General features: G+C 36.7%; 1 protein-coding gene across 1 annotated transcript; it reads left to right on the forward strand.

Annotated features, from left to right (window-relative positions):
- Positions 1-361: 361 nt before the first annotated feature.
- On the forward strand, positions 362-2,532 carry LOC137721297 (transcription factor bHLH94-like). Its single transcript, XM_068460404.1, has 3 exons — positions 362-1,114; positions 1,290-1,718; positions 2,175-2,532. The coding sequence occupies exons 1-3, from the start codon at positions 668-670 to the stop codon at positions 2,274-2,276; spliced, it is 978 nt and encodes a 325-aa protein (XP_068316505.1). The 5' UTR covers positions 362-667; the 3' UTR covers positions 2,277-2,532.
- The last annotated feature ends 9,441 nt before the right edge of the window (positions 2,533-11,973 follow it).

Genomic DNA, 11,973 nt, shown 5'->3' on the forward strand with positions numbered 1-11,973 from the left:
GTATATGATAAGAATGTATTAGAACATATCACTCAATCAGTCCATGGAGAGGGGAGCTAAATAATTAATTGGTCTTTTGGTCTTTGTCATGGATGATTGCAGGGCATGTAGCCCCTTCATTGTTTGGTCACTCCTAACCCGTGGATTCTTCCCCCTGACAATAAACTTTGTACACTTGCTGGCCCCATGCTGCTTTTTTGCTTCCCCCAGTGTGCCACGTACTCTCCCTGCAGAGTCAGCCCTACGTCTACACAGTAAATACGACCAAATTATGAACATGTACGTCAATTTCTAAGCAAAAGAGAATCACAAATTAAAACTGGCTGTAGATCTTATTTACACAATAATACAGAAGGAAATATTGACCACACGCAGAGTCACAGATGACATTCTCTCTCCCAATGCCTACAAGTTGGCTTGGATTATATATTTATATATATGGTTTCTCTGCAACTTGTTCGCTAGATTAAGCTTTGATCTCTCTCTGCAACTTGCTAAGAAAATCGTTCACTTAGTCTTTGTGTTTATTGGAAGAATCATTCTCCCTTTAAATTCTAGTGATCCCAGATCGCCATAACTCAAGCAGCAAAAAAGTTTGCACTTGTTCTTGCCTCACATATTCTATTAGATTTCAGCATTTTAGCCCGTGGAGAGAGAGAGAGAGAGAATGACATTAGAGGCGGTGGTGTTCCAAGAAGAACAATATAGCTATGGTTGGAAGGATTCGCAGGCCATAGGAGGAGGAGGTGGTGGTGGTGGATCTTGGAGCCATGGCTTTGATTTTGGAGAAGAAGATCACCAAGAAGAGAGTAATGAGGTAGGGCAACAAGGTTTCAATATGAGTTTGGATTCTTCACCTTCTTCAATGGTGCAAAGTGTCAATGACTGTGACACCAATAATGGGTCAGCTTTCAATCACGTGTTCCCTTCGATTGAAGCTCTGGCGGCCACCACAGGCCGGAAAAAGAGAAAGCGCATCCGAAGCATCAAGAACAAGGAAGTTATGGAGACACAAAGGATGACCCACATAGCTGTTGAACGCAATCGGAGGAAGCAAATGAATGTCTATCTTGCTGTCCTCCGCTCTATGATGCCCGCTCCCTATGCCCAAAGAGTAAATTTCACCCAACTCTCTAGATTTGATATGTGATACTTTTGCAACATAATTGAAACCTCTCCTCATAAAGTGCAAAAAGCAAAATATGAAAACATAAAATTTTCCATGTTTTACTCGAAGAAAATAATTAATGTCTTCTAATAACTTACCTAGAGTTCTTTTTGGTACATAGGGAGACCAAGCATCAATTATAGGAGGAGCCATTAATTTCGTGAAGGAGCTTGAGCAACTTCTACAATCTATAGAAGGCCAGAGACGAACCAAGCAACAATCAGATCATCACTTAAATTTCGCCTCGATCTTCTCGAGCTTCTTTGTCTTCCCTCAATACTCGACCTGTTCGACCAACCATGGTCATGGCCTATACAACAATAGCTCAATAGAGCTTTCAAATGAGTTAACGGCTGAGAAGCGGTCGTCGGCGATTGCAGATGTTGAGGTGTCAATGGCGGAAAGCCATGCCAATATCAAAGTGCTTGTTAAAAAGCAGCCAAGGCAGCTCTTGAATATGGTGCTTGGTTTGCATTCTCTGCGCCTTATGATCCTTCACCTCAATGTCACTACCGTGGATAGTATGATCTTTTACTCTTTCAGTGTCAAGGTTAGTTAAACATATAAATAATTTGTTGAGTTTTTTATTGTTTAGATTCATAAGTACATATCAACACAGAAACGAAAAGGATAATTATATTTTACACCCTTCACTTTTGAGGTCATTTTCAAAATGAGACACAAGGTTTTAATTTTGTCACATTACACCCTAAAGTTTTGAAATGTATTGATTTAGGCATTTGTCTCCTTTAATATCTAATCCTTCATCAAGCAATCAATTTGGACAAATTAATCCTTATGGTGTAAAATAAAATAAAAAAATATTAAAACTTCATGGTCTATTTTGAAATTCATCATCTCACACCTCATGAATGTAATTATACCAATAATAAAATTGATTACACTTTTAATGAGTTTGATTTATTAAGTCGAACCACTCTTATTAGTATGATAAATAAGTGAAACCCACTTTTAATTAAATTTTGTGTTTGAATTGATGAGACAGATTGAAGATAATTCTCAGCTGACCTCAGTGAATGAGATTGCAGCTGATGTGTATGAAATGGTGGGTAGGATTCAGGAGGAAGCTCAGCATTTAGCTCAATAACCTTTATTAGTTTGTCCACTAATATTGGCATCATGCTTTCTTCTTTATGTAATGTAGTAAATGGAAACAACTTGGGTTACATTTCTTAATTTGTACTTTCCAAGAATTATCTGCATTATGACATGGCTTAAATTTCTGATGAACTTAGTTGTTGTCCTCCCCATATTGGCATAATAGGTTGGTTGTGGTCGACGAAATATGAGTTGTAAGGGCATATTTTTAAGTAATCCTAAAAATAAGTATTATTAGTATAAAATTGTAAATAAGAGGCATTTTTGAAATATCACGTGAACTTTTACACTTTCTAATTAGTTATAGGAATTAAAAGTTTAATGGATCCCATTCTATTGTGATCACTATCTTATTCTTTTTTTTTTTTTTTTTTTCCAAAGACATGCCTTTTATCTATTTATACATATTTTATAGGCTGTTTTTATGTTTCTGTTTATATACATTTTATTGCAGGCTATATTTTAATACAATTGTACATATCGAAGAGGCATGTGAATTTTGTGATTTCTGTAGGTGTTTTGTTTGTATGGCCATATTGCTAAAGAATCCTAAAGGAAAGTGTTAATTTTTAAAATTATAAAGCCTACGTGACCCGTATGCCAAATTATTAGAAGCTAACTACATTTTTTGGTGGCTTGAATATTGTTGTGGGCATTCCAATTCGCCTCATGCTCTGCCAGCCAAATAACTTGAATGTGGTTATGCAAAATCATTGTGAAGTTTTGGATCTTGTGCACCTGGTTTGACAACCTCAACTATATTGGTGAAAATATAGGTCTGCTGAATTTGTACCAAACTGTATGGAAGATACTCAAAGTAGACAAGCGTCTTAATTGTAAAACTGGTTTGGCTGTCTGTGTACCGAACTTGGGATTTAACCTAGCAGTAACCAATCATAGAATACCTCACGACCTCTTTCGGCAGAAGAATCAAAGACTCTTCACTGACTAAGACTTAGGATAAATAGTCAGCCACGTACTCAGAGAAAATCTTCATCTATCCAGTCGGTTGAGACTCCTAAAACAAACTGACTCTACAGCTCCAGGCCCATCTATCCAGTCAGTCGCCTTCAATGGTTTCTTCTAGAGACCCCATCTATGTAGTCATTTGTTGTCCTTCGGCTGCCAACCCAAACCCATCTATCCAATCATAATTTGTGTTGACAATTAGTGGATCATTTACTTTTCACAAAAATAGTGTGAAAGAGTTTCATGTAGAACCTTGATTTGTGTGTTGAGTTGATGAAAGTCCTTTTATCGTTGCCAATACTCTTGTATTATAGGAACATATTACTTCATGTTCAAGTTGTAGAGTTCTGATAGTATTGCAACTCCTCAGCATATTATCTAAATGCACTTGGAATTATCTTCACAAATCCTTCACCCACTGAAACTCTATCACACGCTGCCGAACCTCACCTTCTTTGACTCAAACCAAGATTCGTAACGTAGTCCTATTATGTGATCAATTCATGCTTTATCTAGAAATGAGTCTTAATCCTTAAGCAATTAATCCAAACCTTATCATAAACTAATCTTACGCCTCAAATAATCGTACTTCGTTTAGGACTCGGCCACACTACCAGCAATACATTGTTGAGCCGAGACTCACAGCCTTCTTTCTAAGTTGTCAACCATCTCGGTGCAAACTTAGAATTTCAGGCCCAAACAGTAGGTATTATTCGTATGAAATATAATTTTAATGAACTCCCATTTTATTGTGATCTCCATCTTTCCACACCCACCCCCCCTCTTTCCCCCAAGGCCTTCCCTTTTATCTGTTTATACATTTTTTTATAGGATGGTTTTATGTTTCGTTTTTCTTTTTCTTTTTTTTTATAGGAAAGAAAATATATTAAAGTGAGAAACCCCTCACACAGTCGGAGCCATTACAATAAAAAAGGAGGGCCAAGTTTGCTTCCACAAGAACACAAGCATCCCAAATACAAAATTTATTAGTCTTAAGCCCAATAGACACCACAGCGTCCGCAACAAAATTTGCTTCCCTAAACACATGCCCTTACTTGATATCTTGGAACGACGAGGCACACCGCCTGATATCTTCAATAATAGATCTCAAATTCCACGACACTTCACCTACACCACGGACAACATCAATGATAAGCTTAGAATCACCCTCCACTAACACGTGCGTCAGGCTCCTCCTCCTAACCTAGATTAGAGCTTCACGTAACACTAGAGCCGTGAATTTTGGCATTTCTGCAAGTTTTTTGTTTGTATGTGCAAGTATATGAAAATTGCATCTTCAACGTAACTGACTAACCAATTGGTTCGAGGTTTTTAATTTTGTGCCTTTTAGTTAGGAACCTACTAATTAAACAAGTTCGATTGATTTGTTGAATTTTTTTTTTTTTTTTTAGTGCTACTAGACCCACCTTAATGTCTTATTTTCCCACCCAGGTTATAATTTTACCTACCACAAAAAGTTCAAAAATTAAAATATGTTTTGACCCCCTTTTGTTCCTAAAATAACCTCTAGAATATATTCAAATTCTTTTTTTTTTTTTAATTTGTATTGCCTAAATTACTCTCTACACAATTCCCGGCCTCTTCTCCGTCCTCCAACATGCCACCCACCCTCGAGAATATCATCTTCCATTTCATTGGCGCCTCTCACCGCTAAGGGTGGGTACTTGAAACCGAAAACCAAAACCAAAACACGAACCAAATCGGACCTCACCAAATGGCTCTGTTTTGTGGTTTTGAAACCTAACTGCAGTCTTAGAAACGGTTTGGTTTCAATTTTGACATTTAAAAATCGCACTGAAACCGAAACTGCACCTCAAATTAGATATCATGTTTTGATTGGTTATTTGTTAGAGTCCATACATTTATTCAACTGCTATTCGATAAATATTATCACTCATTAGTCTTTCTCTCTCTCTTACCTACCTATGCATGCTAACGAGAAATTATATTAAAAAAAGTAGCTATGTATATTTACCACTCCTCTGGACCATATGAAATGTGATTTTATATGTTCATGAAAAATGAAATGATAAGCCATTGGAGTAGCTGGAGCATGGCGTGCATGCATCCTTACAAAATGTTAGCTTTGATTTCTCATCTGGCACAGATTGTGGAAGAATTTGATGCAGGTTTGAATCCATCTTTAATGAAGTTTTATGCAATTTCAAACGGTAATTTTTTTTCTCAAAAACCGAACCAAAACTGTTTGAAACTACACAAATCGAACTGAACGATTTGGTTTCTATTTGGTTTTGGCTTCAAAACCACACCGAATCGAACTACAAAAGTTTCAGTTTTGGTTGCGGTTTCACTCAAAATCGCACCAAACTGAACTGTGCCCACCCTTACCCACCGCAACTACCGCTACCATATCGACACCAACTTCTACCACTTAATTTGTAACTTCCACACTTATACCACTTCGACTCCAGCCTCGTCCGGGCAAGATCTCTTGCGAAGATGGCTACTTTGCTAATTACATGATACCCTCCAGTGAAAAGTTGAATCGTTGCCATTGCAGCATGTGCCTTCCAAACATAACCTACTCCAACTCCAACCAATGTCGCCGCTGCCATCTTTATCTCTCTTGGGAGAGAGATTGGGTTAATTGGCTGCGGATAAGAGAGATAATAGTGGGTGGATTTTGCTTTTTCTGAATCGAACTCAATTTGTAAGTGGATTGTAGATAAATAAGCCTTGAATAACGAACCTATCAATGGGTTTTTTTTTCCCAATTTTTTGGTTTTTCCTTTGGTCTTAGATGTTAGAGAATATGAATGTCATTGAATGAATCATAAAATTACAATATTTTTGTATATATACACACAACCTTTCACACTCTCACATAACTCTAATCTTCTAACTAACTGGCCACCTTTTACAACAATCTCAACTAATTAACCAACGTAATACAACAATCCCAACAAATTAACCAACTCTAAGTTTTATCTCCAACTGAGTCTTTTACAATACTATCTTTAATATCCCCCTTCAAATTGAACTGAGGAGTTCGAAGGGACAGGTTGGATCTTAAGAGATGAAACATGTCCTTGGAAAGAGACTTTGTGCAGATATCTGCAATCTAATCATGAGTGCTCACAAAATGAACTGAAATAGCTTTCGATCACACTTTTTCTCAAATGTAGTGGTAATCGATCTTAACATGCTTTGTTCTGGCATGAAACAAAGGATTTTTGGCAAGAGAGATGGCTGATTGATTGTCACACCAGAGTTAAAGAGTACAAGAAAGAGAAACCAATATCAACAAGTAACTAACATATCCATGTAATTTCAGTTGCAGTATTAGCTAGAGATCGATATTTTGCCTCTGTTGAAGAACGAGCAACTGTTGGTTGCTTCTTAGCACTTTAACTAGTGATGGAGGAACCCATAAAAATACAAAAACCACTAGTCGATCCTTGATCAAGTGTACATACTGCCCAGTCAGCATCAGAGAAGGCTTTGAGATATGGAGCAAAAGTGGATTTTGAAAACTAAGACCAATATCAATAAAGCCCTTGAGATACCGAATGATTCTTTTGACAACCTGAAAATGAGATTGCCTTGGACTGTGCATGAATTGGCAAACAAGGTTGACTGCAAAAGATATGTTAGGCCGAGTCCAGGTTAGATACTGTAAAGTACCAACTAAAGATTGATATTCTGTAGGATTTTCAAGCAATGGAGAGGAGTGATCTAGCATGGATGTACTGAGAGGGGTAACACATGGTTTTGATATTCTGTTGGCTTTCTTTAATAGATCCAAGATATACTTGGTTTGTGTAATGAAGATGCCTTTGGAGGATCTCTGAACTTTAGTACCTAGAAAATAGTGAAGTGCACCAAGGTCTTTGATAGGAAAAAGTGAGCTAAGCTGAGAAATAACATGCTTGCATGTTGAAGTAGATGGTCATAGGACAATAATGTCATCAACATATACCAAAACAAAAACCATGGGATCCCGTTTGGCAAATAATGAGTAATCTGATTGAGATCCAGTGAAGCCAAGAGTTTTCAATGCTCCACGTAATTTTTCATACCAGGTTCGGGGAGCCTGTTTAAGACCATACAGTGACTTATGTAACTGGCAAACATAAGTAGGGTGAATTGCATCTTCAAAGCCAGGGGGTTGTTGCATAAAGACAGATTCAGACAAGGTCCCATGCAAAAATGCATCGCTTACATCTAGTTGATTTAGACTTCAATCAAACTGAGTAGCAAGAGCAAGTAGTAATGAATAGTCACAGGTTTTGCCATTGGGCTAAAACTCTCAGTATAATTCTGCCCCTTCTTGCTGATGAAAACCTTTGGCAACTAAGCTAGCTTTGTACCTATTTATGGTACCATCAGGTTTTTTTTGTTGTTTATTTTTTTTAATCCTGAAAACCCACTTGCATCCCACAATGTTTTGATGATCAGGTTTAGGTGCTAAAGACCAAGTACCAGTATGCTGCAGGGCATGAAACTCATTCTGCATTGCCTAAACCCAATATGGATATTTTGAAGCTTGTAGATAGGTGGTGGGAACAAATTCATGAGAGAGATGAGAATGGAGTGGATGGTCTATTGCAGAAAAGGCTTTTGGTTTGTAAATACCAGATTTGGACCTGATTTTCATGAGATATGTATTAGAAGGGATTGAGTGAGATGGAGGTATTGAAGAGGATATAGAAGCTGTTTGGGAAGAGCTATTAAGAATGATATGAGGTGGAGATGATTGTGGAGGTGGAATGGTAGGACTGATATATGGTTGTGTAAATGTGAGTTAAGTGGGTATAGTATTTGGAGATGAAGATGCTCTTGAGAAATGAGAACGATGTGAAGCTGCCTTCATCAAATATCACATTTCTTGAAATGTATAACTTGTTTGTAGTGAGATCCAGACATTTGTAACCTTTGTGATTGAGACTGTAACCTAAGAACACACAGTGCTTACCTTTGGGATCCAACTTAGAGTTAGAATAAGGTTGCAACCATGGAAAACAACTACACCGAAAAATATTTAAAGTAGCATATGTAGGTGATCTGTGGAATAGACGTTCCCATGAAGACAATCTAGATGCAGTAGGCAATCTATTGATAAGAAACATAGTAATGGAAAAGGCATGATCCCAATAAGTGTGAGGAACCTTGGAGACTGTTAAAAGTGTTCTAGCAGTCTCAATTATATGTCTGTGCTTGCGCTCAGCAAAACCATTCTGTTAAGGAGTGCGATGGCAACTTAATTGATGACTGATACCATTCTTAACCAGGAAATTTGAGAATTGAGTACTAAGATATTCCCCACCAGAATCTAATTTGAGAGCAATAATTTTGGTATGTAACAAGTTCTCAACAAGACTTTTGAATTTAACAAAAGTAGGAAACACATCTGATTTATATTGCAAAGGATAATACTAACAATATTTTGTAAAGTCATCTACAAAGACGACATAGTATTTGAAATGATTCACGGAAGTGACATATGTTGGCCCCCAAACATGTGTGTGCAGTAGCTCTAAATGCTTACTTGCATGACAAGGTACAGAAGCAAATGACAATATGAAACTTTTGCTTAAAGCACAACCATTACAAAATGACTTATTTGAACTACTGGACATTGAAATACAAGACTTAGTGGCCAACTTATTTAGTATCTTTAGAGAATGATGGCTAAGTCTTTGATGCCATATATCTCTAGAAGCATGAACAGTAGCAGCAAGACCATTGTGATTGATGGTCACAGTGTTGGAAGGCTATGGTTGAAATGGATAGAAGCCATCTCTTACAAGACCTTTAGAGCATTTTCCTTGAAGAAATATCCTTCACAACGAAGTGAAAGGGATAAAGATGCATAGAACACCAATTATCAACAAGAAGCTGATTTGCAGAAAGTAAATTTTGTTTCAAATCAGGAACATGTAACACATTGCTAAGTTGAAAATTATGTTGAGGAGTAAGTAATGTAGAGGAACCAGAGTGGAGAATAGGCAAACCTTTGCCATCTCCAATGTAAACTTGCTCAGGTTCTCAATTTTGAAGAGTGTTGTAAGAATTGTTCATATGATTGCTAGCACTAATGTCTACAATCCAGGTAGGTTGAGCAGAATTTGTGCTTGCAACTATAGTAGAATGAGAAGCATTGCTGGAGTAATGTGGATTCATACATTGAGGGCACTCAATTGCATCATGCTGAAATTGACAACAAATTTGGCATGAAATCTTTCTTCCAAAGGAATTAAAGTTGGATTGACCACCACGATTGTATCGCTGACAGTTGTTACGAGATGAATTTGGACGACAGTTATTGGATCAGAAATTACCTCGTCCCTAAAAGTTTCTAAGATTTGAGAAATTACGATCACCACCACGACCTTGAGAGAAATTGCGATCACCACCACGGTCTTGAGAATTATGTTGAGTAACAAGAGCCTGAGAAGTTGGAGTATGAAGAATGCATGCGGTGAAATTATATGCCTGAATGTGCACAGTCTAAGTAGCCTTTTTTCCGATTTGTTAACTGAATCTCTTTACTAAGAAGGAGACCATCCAATTCATCAAGTGTGGTGGAACCTAGCCGGAATTGTATCGCATCAACAAATGATTCATATTCCAGTGGTAAATCATGAAGTGTGATAGAAATTAGTTCAGAATCTTCAACCGGAGCACCGGCATTAGTAAGAGCATCATCGATCTCTTCAATTTGTTGAAGATATTAAGCAGCTATGGATCGCCTTTCTAGATGCTGCGCAGACATGATCGAAGATCGTGGATGTGCGATTAAGAGGTTGTTGCGAGTCATGACTCCAATTTTGCCCAAAGCTCACTGGATGTGGTGACTCCAACAGTGTAAGGAATGATCGATTCAAAAAGCATGGAATTGATCCAGATTAGGATGTTCTAATCGTTCTCGAACCAAGAAACGTATGCCAAATTCAGAACTTGATTTCCAAAAGCATCAGAGATGAATTGAGGTGGATAAGGCATCGATCCATCAAGAATTCCAGCAAGATTATAGCGACGGAAGATCAGAGCAAACATCGCACTCCAAGTGACATAATTGGTTGTAGTCAGCTTGATTGGCACCATGGATCCTATATTCTGAATCGTGATTAAAGGTGTAAAGAGAGTAGAGCTTGAATTAAAGAGATGATCAAGATGAATCTATGTAGCTGACTCAGAAGAGGGAGAAGGTGAGGTCGCCATGAGGGAGAGTTAGGGTTTGGCGGAAAAAGCTTGGCGTAGAAGCTTAGGGAGGAAGAAAGCTTAGCGAAGAAGTTGTGGGAGGGAAAGCATGGATTGGATCAAGTCGGTGGATAGATGGCGAGTGATACCATGTTAAAGAAAATGAATTTCATTGAATGAATCATAAAATTACAATATTGTTGTATATATACAACCTTCCACACTCTCACATAACTCTAACCTTCTAACCAACTTGCCACCTATTACAACAATCTCAACTAATTAACCAACCTAATACAACAATCTCAACAAATTAACCAACTCTAAGTTTTATCTCCAACTGAGTCTTTTACAATACTATCCTTAACATTAGATGCCATTTTACAAAGGATAAAATTAGTATTAAAATTTTAATTAAAATGCGGGTGGAAAATAAGATAGTGGGGTAGATTTATCACCACTTTCTTTTTTTTTTTTCACTTTTTTTACCTTTTGTTAAGTAGACTACATGTATCTTTTAGTTGCTGAGTTTCTTAACTTAGTACGAGTGAGTTATGCTTTTTTATAGCTATAAATGTTAAAAATTGAGAACAGTTAAAATAAAAATAAAAAAACTATAAATGAAAACTAGGTTAAATCAAACACAATACTTGTAAAGTTTTATTAAAAATAATGGCCCGACTACTTCTATGTAAGTTGGGTTGACGCAACTCATCAATCTGCTTACCATTAATTGTGAGGAGATGATTTAACACATCTTTTCTCTCATTCTGCATTGTAATGGCTTGGAAAAATTGAATGGACCGTAGGAATGTAACTTTGTTAGGCATAGGAGGCAAAGAGAGCACGAAAATGATCGTTGTTACATCCGTTAATATAATTTCTCAAATTGAAAAATAAATCATACATCAAATCTTTATGTATAAAGCCAAGGGCCCAATTTTTGGTGTCACAAGCTTCACCAAAACAAGGGGACAAAAATGCCCCTCAAACAAAAAATTCAAAAGCAACTCAAAATAATGCATCAAATGTGGCATGGGTATTTTTATCATTTTAATAGTATTTTTTTAATAATTAATTTCTTTTGTACAATTTATTTTTAAATAATTAGTACCTCACAATAGGCTAGTAATAATGTGATTCAATCAGTTTTTCATTAAATGTTATTTTCTCTATTTTTAAACACGTTTAAAACATCTTAAGAGGCATGTAAAGCAGGTTATAAAAAATGTATTTCACACGTGGATAATAATGTAATTAAATTAGTTGTCAAATTATTGTTTTTTTATTTGAACAAACGATATTATCTACACTATGGGGGTGGGGGTGGGCTTAGCCTCACAATGGGCTAGCAATAATGTGATTCAATCAGTTGTTTATTACATATTATTTTCTCTATTCTTAATATAAATTCAATAGAGACTGATTTTATTATGTGAATTCAGCTGCTTTAATTGGTTTATGAGGGGTTCCTTCTAGCATGATCTAAGATTATTCATTTACTTCAAATATTTGACTTTCCTTTTGTTAAT

This window comes from Pyrus communis, chromosome 16 (assembly GCF_963583255.1).
Source record: "Pyrus communis chromosome 16, drPyrComm1.1, whole genome shotgun sequence".
Classification (NCBI taxonomy): domain Eukaryota; kingdom Viridiplantae; phylum Streptophyta; class Magnoliopsida; order Rosales; family Rosaceae; genus Pyrus; species Pyrus communis.

What these genes read in the sequence shown, in the direction of transcription:
- LOC137721297 (XM_068460404.1), top strand. Translation starts at nt 668, where the DNA reads ATGACATTAGAGGCGGTGGTGTTCCAAGAAGAACAATATAGCTATGGT. An exon ending in CCGCTCCCTATGCCCAAAGA is followed by an intron (nt 1,115 to 1,289) that starts GTAAATTTCACC and finishes TTTGGTACATAG; the next exon opens with GGAGACCAAGCATCAATTAT. An exon ending in TTTACTCTTTCAGTGTCAAG is followed by an intron (nt 1,719 to 2,174) that starts GTTAGTTAAACA and finishes TTGATGAGACAG; the next exon opens with ATTGAAGATAATTCTCAGCT.